Below are 18,961 nucleotides of genomic sequence, written 5' to 3' on the forward strand. Positions count from 1 at the left end.
GGTCAGATACAGCTCAGCATAGTGTCGAGGAGCGCGTTTCTTATACAGGCATCAGGGGCCCAGATTAGGCACACAGATGCGTGTCGCACACAGGGCAGCGCGAGACTGGGAGAGGGGTGACCTGCAGGTGCTGTAGTTTGTGTGAACTCGATGTTCATTTACTGGTGTTTCATTCAGACCGTAACCCCCCACAAAGCAAGCAGCGCAAAGACTGTCCTGGAAGCATCTAGGGCAGCAACTACTCAATCACGGGTCACGCCGCATGGTGACAGCAGCAGCAGTTGAAAGTCGGGAGGCGCTCATCACACGTGAAGGTTTCCTCTGCTTTGCTCTCATTGCGCGCGCAAATCACCACGAACCTGCAAGTAGACGTCTTGTTCAACAGATCTCCTTACTTAGAGGGAAGGCATCCCAGTGCAGTGTTAGGAGCACGTGCCCTCCTTGATTCCGTGTTTCCGTGACCGTACGGAATCGAAGCACCGCAGTGTGACGCTGTCAGCATTGGCTGTGTTGCTATGCCACGCCGTTAGTGCACCGTCCCACGCATGTTAGAGAGTGTACCTAAGACTATGGAGATCGCGTTTAACCAGCCGGTAACCTGTTCTCAGGGCAGGACACGGGAATTTCTGATAGCCCAATCTGACGCCACAAAAGGGTGCACTTGTAGCGCGTGCGCTCGTCGAATTCGGGTCCACAAGAGGGGCGGCTGAGTGCAGTGCAGTTCCTGATGTGGCCGCCTAGCGCATCGGTGGAAGTGGGCCTCGGACGCGTGGGGAGTGTACGGTTGCATCGAGTCGCGGTCTCCGTTGGGAGTTTTTACCAGAACGCCGAATCAGAGCAACGGCTTCCTCCTTTCTCGCACTCCGTCACGTTCGCAGGCAGCACACTGGAAGAAGCTGTCACCGTTGCCGTTGCATACGGGACACTACTCGAGCGCCGAGCACCGTGCGTCGAAATTAGCACCACAAATTTTGGACCGCGGTTGTACTGCAATTCATGTAGCAGCAACTTATGCTCCCCCCTGTCTTACTTATCAAAAACTCTGTGCCCTTAGACTTGACCGCATGCTGCACTCCGTGTCGGAGCTAGGCGTGTAGCTGCTCCCGGCGCTAAGCCTGTGCGGAATGCCTCTTGCGGCCGGTGCAGCAGGATGTACGTCCCTAGCTTGCGTAGACTGACGACTCTGTGCCGCCATACGCGATGGTGTCCCGATGTTCGTTTAAAAAAGGAGGAACTCATTTTTCTCTCCGGGTGGGGAGCTCTAGGCTCGACGCCATACAGCGAGCAACTCCTCGTACGACGCAGCGCGCAAATGGCCGATGGCCATATGTCACGTTGTTTTCTTCGCCGCATGTGACGTCGTCTCGATGCTATAAACAAGAAAAGCTTAAATAGACGCAACGCCCCCGGGTGCTCACACAGTAAGCTTGCGCCGGGCATTCTACCTTGCAGTTGCCCTTTGACTGCGATTGTGTACGCACCTTCCCTAATCGTTGCTGCTCGGCGCCTCGGGAGTGTGTAGCATTATCCTTGTGCGGGGTACCAACATTCGTAATAGAGTCTGGCGACTTTGGCAACGGCGCACCGAGCTTGTTCCTCGGCATTTGTATTCACAGATGCCGCCATGAAGGTCTCTGAACGAACGCAGCCGTGACACGGTACCCGAGGCAACTGCTGCACGGCCGGGAGTGTGTGTAGCACGGTGGGCGGCACTTACAACGCCCGGCGAGCTGGGCGCCCGCTCAGCAGGAGAAATGCTGTTGCCCAAACCACATTTAAAATTGTGTAATGATGCGTTCATGTGGGTGTAAGCATGGTCCCCGTCGCTGCGAAAAAAATATGTACAAACCCCCCTCTTAATGCTGCATGTGCTGGCTGCAAGGCGCCATCACCTCTTGAGTTCAGTGTCTGTCTACTCCTCAGTGAACGGGTCCCGTGGGGTCATCCTAACCGAGGTTTTCTTAGGCAAGATCAGCAGAAAATAACTCCCGCAGATGCTCCCACCAGGCCGCATGGTTCGCCTCTTCCCCTATAGATGAGATATCCCCAATAGTCGTCCTGTCACCGGTGTACGGCCGGCATGACTATGTGGTGAGAGACCTCCGCGGGTGCTCCCCGGCACCTATGCGGCAGGCGTCAGTGCTGTGTCTGCGACTTCGAGAGTCCAGAGCCGTTGGCGAAGCCGAGGTCATAGCGCCGAACGAACTAAAGCTTCAGTGTTTTCTGATGGAGAAAAAGCGGCAGACTGCACCACACAGCACGTGCCGGTTACGCGCGCCAACGGGCCGCGTCCTTCTGTCAGTTTGATCACACGGTGTGCTGTTCGCTGTGCGCTACCCGTGCGCGAGGCAGGAACATGCAGGGACGGGAGGCTACGAGAGAGGAGAGCCGGGGACTCAATACACATTCATCACCAGAGCGTAGTATACGTATGTGAACTGCAGCCGTGAGCACTGCGAATTCCTGATCCATTCTGGGCAATTGCTCGAACCCCGTCGTTGAATGCCGCTGAGGCGCAGGAACCGCGCTTCTGACGTGTGTTCGTTCCGTGTGGCGTCTGGCAGGTCATCTTCCCGCTTTCGAGCACTTCTGGCAGCCATTCAGCCTGTTTTCTTTCCGCACTTTTCGCGCATCCCGCGTGTCCTACTTAGCCTGCGTCCCCTCTCTGCTGGGCTCTGTCGCGCGGTGCCCGACTCTTGGGCCGCTCGTTTCTACCCCTCTTTCTTCGTCCAGCTTTTTCTGGCTCTCCGCGTCTCCTCCCTCATTTTTTCCCTCGGTTTCCGGTCCTCGGGTTCTGGAAGAGAGTCTTTTCGAGTCCAAAACTCTTCGCTGGAAAGGCTGATACCAGCTGTGGCTTGAGCAACGCTGTGTTTTTCTATTCTCGTTGCTTGCGTTCTCTCATCGCGCGCAGGCGACGCCACGTCCTCGCCCTCGCGAATCTTCCCAGTTTTGACGACACAGTAACCCGACCGTCTGGATGCGAGAAAAACGCTCCTACGGCGTACACCGACGAAGAGGCAGTCATTCTGTGTTTTTTCTAGGAAATGCAACAAAGTGTGCTCCCTCGAGAGAGCGCCGGTCCTACACTGTTGAAAGGGCGGGGGTTTGTTCGAAGTGCGCCTCTTCCGCCCTCGGCCGCTTTCCCGCAAACAAGCGGCGGCTTGTTCGAGGGCTCCCTCCGCGGGCGAACTGTCAAAAGGGATGCAACTTTGGTCGAACGGGTCACTTTTTTACGTTTTACACGTCGCCTTGCGCATGTTGTGTGACAGTCAACAAGCTAGCATTTGCGGCGGTGGAGCGTCTTGAAGCATCTGGCTATGTCTCTGTGTTGCAAGTTCCTGCGACGTGGCTACGCAGCCGCCTGCCAAGCAAGTTGAGCGGATAAAAGTTCGAGGAGTGCACCGCCGGTTTGCTCGTTTCCTTTGAAGCGTTTGTTTGGCCCTGCTGAGGACCGCCATCTCGTCCCTGCTTTCACGTCGGGAGAACAGGGTCTTTGCTGACGACTCAGTGGGGGGCGGGGCTCACTCTTTCGGCGGTCTCGATGAATGCTGTTTAGGTGTTTCCTTTGCATTTTTTTAGCATATCCGTGCGTTTGAGTGCATTTCCAACATCGGTGGGCGCCTTTGCTTGCCGGATGAGTCATCAAAGCGGTCAGGGTCGTACGCGGGCCTCGATTCTCGGGTTAATTGACAAAGGCATTCGCCTTGGTGCGAAGCGGCTGCATTCCTTCGTTTGCGGAGAGTGTCGTAGCTGGACAAGAAGACTTTGACCATCCGTGGAGTTCTCGCGCTGCTGTACCGTTCGTTTTGCGGGAGCTACATGCACCTCGCTGCATTCGGATTTTCCGTGCGTATGCGTTCCCGGCGCAGTGGCGAAAAAGGGGGTATCCTCCATTTGCTGCGTTGTGTGCCCGCATTTCGTATACTGCGCGCTTCAGCTCGTCAGCATGGCAAACTCGACCCCTTGACCAGCGCACTTACCGACGTTGTAGTGCTGGTCGCCGGCGCCTCCGCATCGGCGCTATGTGGGGGCTTTGTGGGTTTTCCACGGCGACTCTCTGTTTTCTCCAGGAGCTGGCTTTCCGCGGGTATGTCTCCCGTTTTTGCTTTGATCTCTGAGTCGTCTCCGCTGACTCTTCGCCCTTCGCTTCGTTTTCTTCACTCCTGAGAATGACTCACTTGGTCTCAGCTTCCACGTCTCGCCCCTCTTGTTCGTTTCCCTCTCCCGCAGCTGCGCCTTCGCACCTCCCCAGCTCAACAGGGGCGGCGCAGTCTGCTGCGCCTTCGAAGTTAGGTCGCGCGATCCCCGTGTCTACTCTCTCTCCCCCAGGCGCTGCGCCCCCGTCAGAGCCCATGTGTGCTTCGCCGTCAGCTGTCGACTCTCCTGCTGAACCTAGACTTCCACCTTCCCGCGCGCTCGCATCCTCGTCGTCCACGGCGGGGCCCCTGCCGGCCGCCGCCCCAGGAGACAGTGCAGGCCTGCAAGCAGGTTCCTCGCTAGCTGCCGGCGCGGAGGCGCCCTCCCTTGCGGCACCTTCGGCGCCCGCTTCGCCTGCAAGCAAGGGGAAGAAGACCTCTCGCGAAGAATTCAGCCCGGCCGCTGGCTGCTCCCTCGCAGACGGGTTTGCCCTCGCCGCGAAGCGGACCCGGCGGGCAGACGCCGTCTCCCCAACCGACCTCGCGCCAGAGAACACCGACAGCTGGCTGGGCGAGGGGACTTCGCCCCAGAAGCCGCAGAGGACTGGCGAGGCATCCGCGGGACCGCCTCATTCGGGCGCGAGCGACGCAGGAAAGGCAAGCGACGACATGGGCGAGGGCAGCGGCTTTGGCGATGAGCGCGGCGACCGCGGCGGCGCGAGGCTTCAGAACGGCGCAAAGAGTGCCAAGACGTGCAGAGAGCCTGTCGCCGCCGTAGCAAAGTCTGACGACGGCTGGGGGGGGGGGGCGAAGCAGGAAGCGGCCGGGGATGGCGTCGCCAGCGAAGCGACGCCGCACCCCGGGGTCCGCAGTGCGGGCGCAGTCGGGAGCCCCACAGAGGGCGAGAGCCGGAACGGAGTGTGCGGCCAGAAGCCAGGCGAGGAGGAGCGGCAAGGCTCAGGAAGAGAGGCGCGTGCCGAGTCGACGCACCCTGCAGATTTTTGCAGTTTGTGTGGACAGCCTCGCGCGGAGGACGGTCGAGGGCGCGCCGGCGTCAAGCAGGAGCCCGAGGCGCTGAACGGCGTGAGCAAGAAGGCGGACCGCCCAGCCGCTAGCGGGGGAGGTGTGGCGGCGGACGGCGATGAAGACGACGACACGTGGGTGTGTGAGACCTGTCTCCGCTGCGCAGAAGAGGAGGCGAAGACCGAAGAAGAGAGCCTCTGGCACAAGGCAGATCCGAACGGAATTCCGCGGCCCGAACCCGCCGGCTCCGCCTCGCCCAACATCGAGGACAAAGGGTCGCCAGAAGCGAGCAGTGCGCCGGGCAGCAGCCCTGCGACGCCTCCCACGGCGCCTTCGGTGTCTTCGGCGGCGTCTGCGTCGCAGGGTGCGGCGGCTCGCAGCTCTGCGTCTGCGCCGCGCTCTGCAGGGGGGAAGGGAGGCGACCATGAGACAGTGGTCGCCTCGAGCAGTGGCGGCGGCAAGCGCAGAGAGGCAGGGGCAGGAGGGGGGGGCGGGGCGGGCAGTGGAGCGGGGAGCGCGTCGTGCAGCGGCGGCCGCGGAGACCGCAGCGGGGGAGGCAGTGTGCCAGCCGGGGCGCGCGCGTGTGCAGCCGCAGGGGCAGCGAACCCCGCGAAGTGCATCGACGAGGGCACGACGCGAAGCACAACTGTTCACGTGGGTCCGAACCATCAAGTCCCCGCGCTTCCAGCGTTTTTCTTGGACAGCAGCTGCTGGCCGCGACCGCCGGCGGACACAGTCCTGGACCCGAGTCTGACTGCGCGACTCGTCTACTCGCCTTCCGCGCTGGAGCGCATCAAGCTGCGGCGGGAACAAGAAGGCCGCCAGGACCGCTCCATCAGCTGCGACGCCGACATGACGGCCTTCGTGAAGGCCTGTTCGCAGAACTGGAAGACGCGCCCCGGCTGGCAGCCCTTCAGCCCCGAGTTTGCGTACAAGATCCTCCACTACGCGGGCTACGACCCCGTCCGCGCCCTGCACATCATGAACGACCCCCAGTTCAGCTTCCGAGACGTCTGTGACCCGCCGCTGCGGAAATATGACAACAAATGGAAGCCAAAAGACCGCAGGGGGCTCATCGCCGCCACGCCCTACCCCCCGCCGATCTCTGCGCGAGGGTCGCTGGCCAGGAGGCACCATCGGGACGTCTCTGGATACTCGCTGCGCTGAGGGCGTGCGGGCCAAGTGACCCGGGGGGCGGGGGGGGGGGGGGGGGGGGCTGGCGGGCTCGCGAGAAGCTTCCGCGGCCGGCTCGGGCGCCGGCAGGGGCGCGGTAGGGACAGTCGCCGCGTGTGCGCGCCGGGCCGCAACAGAGCATTTCGTTGAATCATCGAAGGTGCTGAAACGAGTAGAAAGGCAGGGAAGGTGTTTTGAGGAGGATACGTGCAGGCTGAACCGGGAATCTTCTGAGTCTTTGCCACCGTGAGGGTGTCGACGCCCCTCGAGAAGGACATGGCGCAGCGCGTCGTGGTGTCTGTATGCCTCGCACAGACGACGCAGACAGCGTCTAGGAGGGTGGTAGGCACGGCTTTTCATCCTGTTTTTGTGCTTATAAATGCGGGCGCGGCGGAGCTGGGTCGAGTTAACTGCAGAGTATACAATGATGTAGCTTAAGGAGGAAAACGGTCGTTTGGGCTGGCGGCCGGCGATACCGCGAACGAGGATCCCTGCGTCACTATGCACAGTGGCCAGTCTACCGGCTGCGCGGTAGTTCGTGGGAGTCGAGGCTCTTGAGAGGTCTTTTTCTCCAGTTTTCAAGCAGCACACACCAGTTTTGCAGTACGAGGGAATCAAGCCTAGATCAAGGCGCGCAGGGCCAGCAACGGGAAGCGGCAGAAGCGTGGGGGTGGGCAGGGAGGTCTCGGCGCCGCCGCTTCTCGCCAGCGAGGCACGCCGAGCTCGTCCTCGCTTCGTCGCCGCGGGGTGCGAAGAGGGGCGCTGGAGGCTATACGCTTTTCAATGCGCAAAAGTCGGCGCCGCCGGCAGGTCACTCTCGAACACGCGTTCCTCGTTTTTGGATTTGTACCGAGGGTCGAGTAGGCTGAGCCGCACTTCGGAAGACCTCGGGTTCGTGGCCGCCGAGAGGCCTGCGGGCCTGATGCGCTCCCGTTTTCGATGTGTCTTTTGAAAGAGTAGTTAGTAGTCACGGCTTCTTCTGTTCGGCTGACAGGTCTTTCTCTGGCGCGGGAGAGGCATTTATCATTCACACGTTTCTGCACGGGATGTGGACACCTACCCTAGACAGACATGTATGCGTATTCGTGGGAGGACGGCACGCGTAGTCTCCACTTGTGCGCTCCAGCTTCAACGAGTCTCGCGGGGGAGGGGACGTCCTGCGACACCCGCGTTGTCTGAGGGCGAGTGGGTTTCGGAGCTGTATTTTCAGTCGTCGTTGGAAAATCGTGCGCGAGGGCCTGACGGCCCCAGAAGGGGGGGGATCCGCGGCGCGCCACGCGAAGACGTGAAGTGAGCGACGCGGCAAGCAGCTCGTTTTCCTGTCTCGCCAACTTGATGGGTGTAGCATTTCTTACGGCTGTCATGCGGCGTGAGAGCGAATCTCCTCCGGTCGGTGGCCAGCTGCCAAATTTCGTGTGTTGCACCCCCCCCCCCCCCCCCCCTCTCTCTCTCTCTCTCTCCCTTTGGACTCGAGCGTGTGAGCAGTTGTGTTTCTGCCAGCTTTGAAACGTGCGGCATCTATCCGTTGTCATCGCCTCTTCTCAGTTTTCTTGCTGCCTCGTGTTCGTTTCTGCACACTGCCTTCTTTGTTTCTCTTCCCGACTCAAATGCTGCCGTGGTGATGTCAACGGAATTTGTAACGCTGACCGTCTGTCTGCTGTCTTCTGAAGAAACGCTCATGCATAAACCGATCTGCTAAGGACCTGCAGCAGTGCCACAGAGGCCAGTCTTTTCGTGAGAAGGGCTGATTCACCCTGTTGTCGTCTCTTCCTCCTTTATCGCTTCAGAGCGTCTGACGCATCGAACGCCCCGAAAGCACGCGCGGCGCTGCGCAGAAATCAATATCGAGGGCACGCGGTTTTTTCTAGTCTGCCGCCGACGGCACCGCTGAGTTTTGTCATTTTTTTTGCGCACATCGGCGGCACGTCTTGTGTAGGGTTCACAGCCATTATGCGGTTGGGCAGTCTTTTCGGAATCTCTTTTTCTGGCATGTGGGCGAGCACACGAAATCATGACGTCCAGCTCAGGACCTGTAAAACATTCTCCCCGCAGTCTGGCAGCGAGCTTCATTTGATTTGCCGTAGTGCCAGCGCGAACCGGGAAGCACGGTAGCTTAAGGGCCACATCGCGGCATTTTTCGACAATTCACTGAAAACCCTCCACACTGACATCAGCGACTGCACTGCTGCACACAACACACAGCTGTATATGCCATTTTGGGGGAGCGCCCTCCACGCCTGGGTCACTGCGGGGCGTTCTGGGCCCGTGCTTCCTGATTCGTCACCTTTCGTCGAGAGCTTCTTGTACACACAGGGATCGGCGGAGTTCAAAAGTCGTGCGCTGGCGGGCAGTCTGCCGCGATGCCGCAGTCGAGGCGAGCAAACTCTCTGCGCGGCCATCAATTTGGATAGGGGATCCAGTTGCTTTCTCCGTAGGCGGCGTAGTCGCCGCCTGCGCGGTCGTATCCACCGCCGGCGTAGGGGGGGCCGTCAGGCCCGTCACACCAACGCGCCTCATGGCAGGAGGACGGTCGATGCATGCCGGCGAAAAATTTGCGAGGGCGCCTCGGCCGAGCTGGAACCCGAGCGTGCGGTGCAGGCGGGCTAGGGTCCTCCTCCGTCCACGCGTAGCTGTCTGCCTCAGGAGGTGGATACGGCGATGTCGACCGAGCGAGGTTCGCTGATGCGGAAAAACGCGGAAGAAAGCTTTTAAGTATGTTGAACGCTGGCGTTCGCATGCCCACTAGCTCGCCGTCACAACGCAGCGGCACAAATTCACATCGCCTTTCCGCCCTCCCCCTGCAGAATGCTGGCTAGTCGGCGAGCAGAGGCTGCGCAAAGCTAGGCTCCCCCCCTCATTCTGGCAATAAACTCGCCAGCGGAGCGATCGGTCACACACATAGAGAAGCCGGGACCCATTAGTGACGAGACCCCATGCCAGCACCCGTCCACACCTTCGCCCCCCCTCCCCCCTCGCCTCCCCCCTCGCCGCCCCCCCCTCCCCCGCTTGGCTCCTTCCCAACGAAGGCCGCCTCTACTTCGCTACGTGTTGTCGCCTCCATCCGTGCTGCAGATGTGCAGAGGCAGAGAGAGGCTGGAGCGCTGCAGGCGTTTTCGCAAACCTGTGAAAGTTGCGTCTCGGCCGTGTCCTGCTTATCTCACCTTTCTGCTCCGCCGTTAGGCGTCCCCTGTCGAGTTTTTGGACGCCGTGCAGGGCTGCGGCTCCGGGAAGCAGCTCCGGAATTGGCGGGCGGAGTTCGAATTTGTCGTGAGTCACGATGTACGGCTTCTGCACGGGGACGTCGACAACCTGCGTGTGGGCGCCCGGGACCATTACAGGCTTGACCGACTGCGAGACCGGGACTGGGTAGCGGTGATCGCAATACTTGGTGACAAAATACGGCTGGTCGACAACTTCGACCCTGGGTGGAGGAGAGGGAGGGGCACACAACAGCGACAGCAGCGCATTTAGGGTCGTCAGAACTGCATGCACACCGGACCCCGCCTCGCCAGGTGTCGCGGCCTGCGCACGAGCAAACCTCTGGGGAGCTCTCACTCACTTGGGGACTTCGTAGGGAACCTCGACGTCGTGGTACTCGGGAATGTGGTTCACGATGGTCTCGTGGATGATCTTGGGTTCGTACCGCGTCTTGTAGCGCGGGACTTCTTTGTACTGAGGACGATTCAACACAGCACACGCGCACGTCGGGCGGCAATCAAAAGCCACGCGTTTTCGCGCGACTGGCGGTATCCTGCTCACCGTCTGTCAGTAAACCCCACCCTCCCCTTCGGTTTCGTGTATCAAGGTGGCATACAGTCGCCTGGGGTGCCCAGCGCTCTGTCGCCTCCGCTTACCTGAATGACCGGCACAGGGACCTCCCTTCTCGTCTTGTGAATCAAGTAGTTCGGCACGATGCGGGTGACTTCCCTAGGGACCTAAAAGCAGCCACAAACGCCAGAAACACCTCGCTTCCACGCGCGATATCGCTGTGCCCGCGCGCAGAAGCCAGAGGTAGGCCGCGCGGCGTGGAGATGCTTCCCAAGCCTCTGGGAGTTCGCTGTTTCAAAACGGCGAAGGCATATACCGCACGCCGCGTCTTTCCAGCGCGAGTAATTCCCCAAAAAAAACTCTGCCGGCGTTCACCGGAGGGCGTGACGAAGCCCGCTTCAGGCCCCAAGGCACAGAGTCTTCTGTAGACCTCGTGACGAACTTACGTCGACGACCGTCACTTTCGGGACCGGCTTTAGAACTTCTTGGATTTCCTGGACTTCCTCGTAGCGGTCCACGATCTTCACGATAGGGACATCGACGTACTTGGGGATGACTTTCGTCTCGAAGCGAGGGACGTAGGTGATGTTCTCCCGGATCTCCTCTTTGGGCACCCGCTTGATTACCTCAATGACCTCTGGAACCTGAGACACGAAGTCGAGCGCTCACACCGCAAGGTTTCGAATGAAAACCTTGGCGCAGCTCGGTGGCCATCGCGGTCTCTCGCCTTATCCCCAGCCAGTGCGCAGACACGGGTGTGGAGGTTTGTAAATGCACGCCATTCGAGACAGAGGCGGGCAATTATCAATGCCCGCAGGCATAGGCCGTGAAGACTATCCTTCTTCGGCAAGAGATTCCGGCGTCAGTAGGTCACGCAAATGCCAGCTGACGCCTAGCGATAGTTTGTCACTGAAAATCGATACAGTCTTTCGAGGTGTATATTGTCCGGCTTGTGCTGACGCGACGGCTCCGCCCGGCGCCGGCATCGCGCACGTCGCCAAAGAAACTATAGAGTAGCTCTCACCTCGACGATGACGTCGTTGTAGATGATCTGGGGAACCTCAACAAACTTCTCGACTTCTTGAATGACAGGCTTGTCCACGAAGCGAATCCGCTCTTCAATCTGCTGCGTGTGAACGATGGTGTCGACGGTCTTCACTACGGGCACTTCGACACGCTTCTCCACGACACTAACCGGCCGCAGCCTCGGGACCATGCACTCATACTGGCCACACACAGTACACGCAGGCACCGCGGTGCCACAGATTGGATCGCCAGCGCCCTGAGGACCTCGTGACTGAGGCTGTAAGTCCCTGGCCCTCTACTCACGAATCAAGATCAGACAGCAGACTCGCATCTAGAGCGGTTCCTCCCCCTCCTCGCCCTCGAGGCCATCCCACAAAGCAAAAGGGCACGAACTTGCGGCAGCCTGACTGCATGACGATTCTCTCAAAGATATACGAGCCCTGCCCTGCGCTTCCACGCGTCCCCACGGATACGCCTTCCGCATATTGCGTTCGGCGTCTGTTGCCTGCAGCTCGCTCGCAAAACTTTCAACGTACCCTGTCGTAGCCCTCGTTCACCATTTTCTGCTCTACAACGGTCTGGCTGCTTTGGGCTCGGGAATAGTCGCGCCAGGGCGTGTCGGGCGCGGTCGGCGGCGCCTCATCCGAGCGGCCTCGCGCGACCGCGGGCGAACGGCTACTCGCGGTCGGCGGAGCCGTCGAGTTCCAGGGAAAAGGGCCGCACTCGGCGTGCGAAGTCGAGGCGTGAGATCTCGCGGGAGGGGCCGGGGGCTCCGTGACAGGCGTCAAAGGAGGGGTGGGGTCGTTGGGTCCTGAGAGGCAGCAACATGCGATCCGGCGTGACGGCGTGAGGCAAATCGGCAACAGCGGACGCGAGTGGAATCCACGACGGCGGTCGGGCCGGATGCCATCTACGCGAGGGGTGAGAGACTCGTCCGGGAGGCGAGCTTCTAACTGCCTCTCTATGGTGCTTTACAACTCACCTATGAGATCGCGCACGCCGCCGTAGATGCGGACCTGCGGGACATGTGTCGGCTGCGATGTCTGGAGTCCAATGCCGCCAGACATTTTCCTCGAGAAGGTCGCTGGAAGCTGCGGGTCTTCCTCGCAGGGGCCAAATTGCTGCTGACTGTATCTGACAGGTCGGACGTAGACCTGCGGCTTGCCCGCGGGAAGCAACCCGCCGGGCTGCGGCCGCGGAGCGGCGCAGGCAGGCCGTGAGGGCGCGGCCTCGTCAGCCGGCGAGCAGGACGCCGCGCATGCTCCGCCGAAGTGCTCAGAGGAAAGAGGCCGCGACCCGTACGAACGGGGCGCCGCTGGCTCGGGGGGCTCCGGCAAAAAGTCGCGCGGGGTTGAATCGCGCTGCAGGCCGCACGAGGGCCAGCACCGGGCTGCTTCTGAGGATTCAGCGACGCCCGAATGACGCCGGAGCGTCTGCGTGTAGCGGACTGGAGGAGCCTGATGACGGCTGGACGGCCCCCTTGTATGCGGCTCAATCAAAATCGTGCCCATGCAGCGCGGGGCCTGCTTCCCCAAAGATGCCCACGGAGGCCGGAGCCCAGGTGCGCCGGCCTGAGAAGAGACGTCACCGTCCTCCTGCGTGACAGTGGACGGAAACAGAGGAGCGAGAAGCGAATGATCTAGTTGGGGCTGCACTTTGAGACGCCACAGTCGCACAATAAGGCACACCGATACAGAAACCCCCAAACAAAATGTGTTTTCTAGAGCACAAGACCTCGATACCTGTATGGTGGTGCCCCACCAATGTGACATTTCTAGTGCATTTTCATAGAAAAAAATGAAAGCCGGTAAAAGCTTCGAGATTCCCACAGGTAACCGCACCTCATCGAGAGGGTATTCGCCTGGGGGGCACTACCGATAAGCGATTACTTGGCGATTTTCTTAACCTTGAACGTCTCTTACCAGGGCAGAAAACCTCCCTTGAGGCACTGGTGGCAAGCGGATAGCCATGGTGAGTATAGGGTGCCTTTCTCCTTCGCGGAGACTGTGAGTGCATAGAGAGAAGTGAACGTGAATCCTAACAATTCCTCTTGGAGCTCAGCCCGTGAAGTGGCGCCACGGCATGGTTGTCCCCTGTCGACCACGAAGGGACGCGAAATACTAAAAGTGCATCGGGCACGCGGAACGCCGCTAACAAGTAGTCAGTCGGGTTGCTTATGGAGGGCCTGGCGTGAGCAAAAACCGTCTGTCTCCGGAGGTTAGATGCAAATGCAGTAGCAAGGCTGGACGGCGATTTTTTCTCCACCTGTTGTCTCTTCGGAAGGCGACGACAATGGTAAACTTTCCTGTAAGAGGTCATCCCTCCTCAAGCCTGGACGGCACGACTATTTTGAGCCGGAAAAACGATTGAGAATTCAAATGTGTTCGTCGCGGGATCGATAGCTCCTCGTCACGCTGAGTTTTGACTCGCGGCGTGCTACTGGGCCGCGCGGAAAAACTCCTCGCAGAGGAGCAAGGATCGGAAAACTGGAGCGTCACGTCCACCGACGGAAAACTTTCGACATCAATTTGTCCCTCATGTGCAGCGATGAAAAACCGGGGCTGCATGGAAAAGGTTATAAACACGGACTTTGCTGTCGGGAGGTCGGATCGCGCAGCTTTTTCCTGTCGGCTGCCGTGTCTGGCCTAGCGGCAGTCATGCAGTGCGTTGAGCTCTCAGCCGCAGCCACCAGAACGGAAAATACGCATCAAAAAGGCGACATACAAGTCCTGTTATATTCTAGAAAGGTCTGGAAAGAAGAAGAGACACGCTGAGGCATTTGTGGATGGGGGAGCAGCAAAACATCTGCATTCCACGTTTCGCGCCGTTTGCAGTGTCTGCGCAAGACAACAGTAAAGCGAGCGGAAGAACAGGAGGCGGAGCTCCTTGTTGAGCGGGCTGGAGGCACTAAGCAGAGCTTGAGGTGGCGGGCAGTTTGTTACTTTTGTCTGTGTTTTCAGGCGTGCCTAGACTGCATTCGTTCCACCCAGATGAAATAGATACTGCTTATTCTTCGCCTACCTAAGCCTTTAGCTCGAGAGGGAATGCGGGGCTTTCTTTGGCGAGGAGGTCTCTCGAGAGCGAGCCCGCCGCAGTCGACCGGGTGCGTACCTGTGGCGCGTTGAAGCGCAGCATTCGCGCCTGTTAGTGATGTATCGGGCAAGGCAGAGACTTAACTCGACCTAAAAATATGTCCCCTCGAACAGAGAATCAAACGCAACGACGCCTGGAGAGACCAGGCATCGCCGATGCCAGACAAGAGGAGATAGCGCGCAAACTGTCTCTGTGGCACCACCACTGGCAACGCAACCTAGTAAAGCGTGGTATCTCTGGTCTTGAGGAAGCGTGCGAGTTCAGCGCTACAAATGCGGATATCAGGTGGCTCTGTTACAGTACTCCACCGCGTGACTGGCTTCAAGGTTGGCTCAGATTTCAGTGTCTACGACGCTGGCGCACGGTTGTCGCCACCGCCGACGAGATGCCGCAGATAGCCAATGCGAATGCAACAGGACCATGGTACTTGGTTGCAGCAGGCTACAGGCCCGTGAGCCTACACCGGAGTTGTGTCCTGCTGGATTCATGCGTAGGAAACGTCAGCTTCACAGCTGCGCAGGACGAGTGAGCAATATGAAGTGTGTGGCCCAATTTGTGAGTGCGACGCAAGAGTGTGGATGCAGCTGTTCTCTGCAAGTATTCCATTTTGCACTCTGCACCCTACCTCATAAGAGATACTACGCCTGGATCACAGTCTCGGTTTACTCGGTTTTAACATCGGCAAGAGTATTCAAGCAGCAACGCCAGAGCACATGATAACGAGCCAGCCTTAATTGTTTACGGCTTGTACGTGGGGAAAGCTGCGGTAGTCAGTAGACTTGAACGCCTTTCACCTGTACCAAGAGGGGGCCATCAGGTCTGAACAAGGCAGTTCCGCGTCCATATAGGGACGCAGCTCAGACCGTAGGAAGCGACGAACTGAGACTGGAATCGCTGCGTTCAAGATTTCACTTCCGAGTCCATTACCTTATCTTACGCCATGGGATGGTGGCATGCAGTGAATCATTGATGGTTCTGTCATGCGATTGGCCTGTCGTGGGCTTCTCGAAATACGCACCCGAATCATCAGCGACGCAGCACATCGATACCGGCGCAAGTGGCAGGCTGAACACAGAGATGTCGTGTGGATCAGCAGGGGACCACCAACCCCCTCCCCGCTTCTGAGGCGCACACATTCACATTCTAGGGGTCAACAGACAGATTGACAAGGACTACGCAGATCCACAACTTCTTGACAATAGTTTACTCGCCGCCAGTGACACTTTGGTGAGGTCTCCTGGTGGTAAGACGGGCATGCTTTGAAGGCTTGCTCATTCCTTTTTGAGCTGGAACAGGGAGACGCCGACAGGGAGCTCGCTGACAGACTGGAAAATCTTGCAGTAGCGGTGATCAGCAAGGCTTGCCCCCGCGTCTTTGGCACTTGTCCTCCATACTTCTTTCCATCCTGATGCACCTGCCCACTTCCCTGCATCATCGGGCAAGAAGCTCCACTTCTCCGGTGCATGTGTGATCAGGTGGCTCAATCTCTTCAGAGGACCTTTCCTCCACTGCCCACCTCCCCAACGCGCACCAGCCTCCCTTTGTCTGCCGTCCTTCTCTGGGCTCTCACTGGAGCCTGAATGCTTGGTGGAGCCGTCGTTCAAAATATCTTCATCGATCAAGTAATCCATAAGAAGATAAACGTCTGCGCCCTTCGCGCCGCTGCTGCTCTTCGAATCGCTAGAAAAATATGCACGGATGTCCTCTAGAACATGCCTTAGCTCTTTCGGTTTGACATACGGACTGACACCCTCCAACAGAAGAGCGGTTGTGGCGTCCCGTCTGACTCCAGCGCTCCGCAGCCGCTCTCCAAAGTTGTCACGCTCTAAGTCGCAAGAAACGAAGCGGAGCGTTCTGTAGCCTGTGAGCAAGTCGTCACCGTTTAGAGCATTTAGGAGGTTGGTACACTTCTTCCATTGAACGTGATGCAAGTCCATTTCTACTACGCGGACACCGTGATATGTTGTGAGCCCAGCGAACCGGTAAGCCCGGGTATCAAAACCTGCTCCGACAATGATTACTTGCGTCACGTCTTTTTTCGCTATTGCCCACTTGCAGAAGGAATCGAAATGGGCTGTTCTGATTGCCACATAACCCCAAAGCTGGAGAAAAGAGCGACACAACTCCGAAACAAAAGAAAGCTTGTGGCAGAGCATCGAGCACAAGTAAACGATTTCGGCATGCCAAGAAGGGAAAGCAGACATGAGTCGCATAATGCACCTTACGAAAAACATTGGGGCAAAGCCAATCAAAAAACGCCTCTCTGAGAAATCGTGAGCAATGGGGAAGCTTCCAGTAAGGTAGGGGCATGTTGACGAGCTGCTCTTCTGATCCTTTTCTTCCTTGCGGGTAGCTACGATTGGAGAAATAAAGGTTGACAAGAAACGCAGGCGAGCCACATGAGAGGCATTCCACGTCTTGTCCTCGAACAATGATGTCAAGAAGATAACAGCATCCTCGACAACACGAACGCTGGCGAGGACGATTGTCATACCTACAAGGACGCAGGCTCCGCTTAAGCGTCTGGAAATATACTGAAGATAATGTAGTGTTCCCTTCATTGTGCCGAAGGGAAAAACCAAGCAAAAAAGCTGTTCTTCCTCGAAGCGCCCCCCCAAGAGCCAACCTGACAGAGCTAGCCTAGTCTTTTTTACCTAACACCACGACTAACTAAAGGTGGATGGTCGGCCAGCGCTGAACGAACACGTTGAAATTGCTCTCTATCGGGCTGCGGTAGTCTACCCACGGGGCGCCACCATCTAGCCAGTGGCAGGTGATTGCCCGCCGCAAAAGTTCGATCTGAGGGTGGAAGCGTCGTGGCGGTGTTCGCCGCGGGCGTCCTAATGCCCGCGGGAGACGTACCTTTTTTGAGGTCGTCGATTTAGGTGTGTCCACGTGTTTAGCACCTTCAGCGAGCCAAGTCAGGTGGCTGCTCTGTCCGAGTGATCGGGGAGCTACATAAAGTCCACGTGCCATCTGACGCCATGAGATGGTGAACGCCCCCTGCTAAGCTGTTGAGGACTGGCAAGGAGTATTGAGCGCAACTGAGTTAAATCTCCTCCCCGTGCTCATGTCAGCAGACGCTCACCCACGGTCGACAGCGAAAATATCCCTAACGGACAAAGAAGACGGAAGACGTCCGAGCCATCCAGCTAGGCCATCGCATGGTCGAAGGGCCGCACACTTGTAACAACTTTCCTGGCAGCTGTTCTAGAAGCGATAACACGCCGGGAGCTCGACCTCCGTAGCGTAGGTCTGCTGTGGGAAGGCGGACACCATGGAGTGCTGCTTCACATCGGATCTTTGGTCAGTCGCCGGCGGCTCTCTCGCCCTCAGATTATCAGACACGGAAACATGAAGCCGTAGCTCAGTCAACCGGAACCCTGCGCTCCTAGGAGCCCAGGTGTGGCGTTAAAGCAAGCCTCAGCACTCGAAAGTGGCCTGCCGCCCGGAGCAGTCGGTCTGTAGTGACTTGCGAAGGACATTGAGATATATTTGAGAGCCGTCGTGCACTGCTGATGTCGCGACTACGCATGTTCCATTGCGGTGGGTTTTTCCGAAGTGCCCAGCAGATCAGTCGTTGTCAGTTACTTCTCGTATATTCCACATCAGCCCCTACTGCTTGGCATATTGCTAGACCTGCCACACGATGCTCGGAATCTCTGAAGCGAACCACTCAGACCAGTGCATGGCGTGCTGGTGGCATCCGAAATCCGCGTCTGTTAGAGACTTCACGGGGGTGTCTCAGATTATCTTGGATCGTGGCGGCTCCAGTCTGTCCCGCAAGTTTCCAGAACTGAGTTCTGAGGGTGGCGACGAGATGCTCCAACCTACGCCTGAACAGCCTTCGTGTCGAATCAAGCGCCAACAGCGCTGGCATGCGCAAAGGAATTCGAACTACAAGTAATTCAACGCTGTGAACGTTTTAATGGAAGGCTTAGGATCCGATGCCTCTGCCGCAGCATTGGCCTGATCAGCACGAAAGACGACTGTGTGCCCACGTGTCCTGCCCCGTCACATGTGACTGAAGCCACGGCTCCCAACCCAGCGCCCGCCGGCACCACGAGCTGGCATGTGGAAGACCCGTGTCCGGAGCTCCACGGAAATTTGATAACGGCGCCCTACTGGTGTTATCTCTTACATGAGCTTCAGTTTCGGTGGCAGATCCCCCCCTGCAAGCTAGTGAGCCAGAGGGCGAGTGATTCGGCGAAGAATAGTCTGCGTAAATATTCCCAAGTCACCACCAGACTCGGCACTGTACCAGAATACTGGTCCTCCTTGCCCCGCTCACCTCTTCCGCGGTATTTGCAGTGTGTTTTCCGTATTATCTTACTTTAGAGAATGCCGGTTGCATCTGTAACGGCCGGCTCGACGTCTTGCCCCCCCCCCGCCCTCCCCCCCCCACCCCCCCCGAGCTGAGCCGCAGCGTGGTCGTCGAATGCGTTACCCAGCGTTGGCAAAGCCGCCGAGGCAGACGCTAGTACGCGCTGGACGGTGAGATGAAGTGCCGTTTCTGCAGGCGACTACGGATGGTAGACGCCGCCTGTGCTGTTCATATGATCCACCACAAAACTCGCGAGGGGGTCGGGTAACAACGCGGGTTGGCGCGACGCCGCATAGAGTGGTTAGGGTCCCGCAGAGATTCGCTGGGGGCACGCGCAGCAGGGAATCCTGCCTGTTGACAGAGGCCGCACACCCGTCTGTTGCTTGAATGCTGAGGCGTGTTGCCTCTACCAACATGA

General features: G+C 58.5%; 3 protein-coding genes across 3 annotated transcripts; 1 reads left to right on the plus strand and 2 right to left on the minus strand.

The window, feature by feature from the left end:
- Positions 1-4,169: 4,169 nt before the first annotated feature.
- Positions 4,170-6,326, plus strand: BESB_030140 (uncharacterized protein; the record flags this gene model as incomplete). Its single annotated transcript, XM_029361682.1, has 1 exon — positions 4,170-6,326. The coding sequence occupies one exon, from the start codon at positions 4,170-4,172 to the stop codon at positions 6,324-6,326; it is 2,157 nt and encodes a 718-aa protein (XP_029215149.1).
- Positions 6,327-8,730: 2,404 nt separating this feature from the next.
- BESB_030150 (alveolin domain containing intermediate filament IMC15) lies at positions 8,731-12,637 on the minus strand (the record flags this gene model as incomplete). Its single annotated transcript, XM_029361683.1, has 8 exons — positions 8,731-9,011; positions 9,494-9,753; positions 9,892-10,004; positions 10,187-10,267; positions 10,547-10,744; positions 11,125-11,325; positions 11,663-11,937; positions 12,109-12,637. The coding sequence occupies 8 exons, from the start codon at positions 12,635-12,637 to the stop codon at positions 8,731-8,733; spliced, it is 1,938 nt and encodes a 645-aa protein (XP_029215150.1).
- Positions 12,638-15,490: 2,853 nt separating this feature from the next.
- Positions 15,491-16,780, minus strand: BESB_030160 (uncharacterized protein; the record flags this gene model as incomplete). Its single annotated transcript, XM_029361684.1, has 1 exon — positions 15,491-16,780. The coding sequence occupies one exon, from the start codon at positions 16,778-16,780 to the stop codon at positions 15,491-15,493; it is 1,290 nt and encodes a 429-aa protein (XP_029215151.1).
- Positions 16,781-18,961: the final 2,181 nt, after the last annotated feature.

The sequence above is a fragment of the Besnoitia besnoiti genome, chromosome XIII (genome assembly GCF_002563875.1).
Source record: "Besnoitia besnoiti strain Bb-Ger1 chromosome XIII, whole genome shotgun sequence".
Taxonomy (NCBI): Eukaryota; Apicomplexa; class Conoidasida; order Eucoccidiorida; family Sarcocystidae; genus Besnoitia; species Besnoitia besnoiti.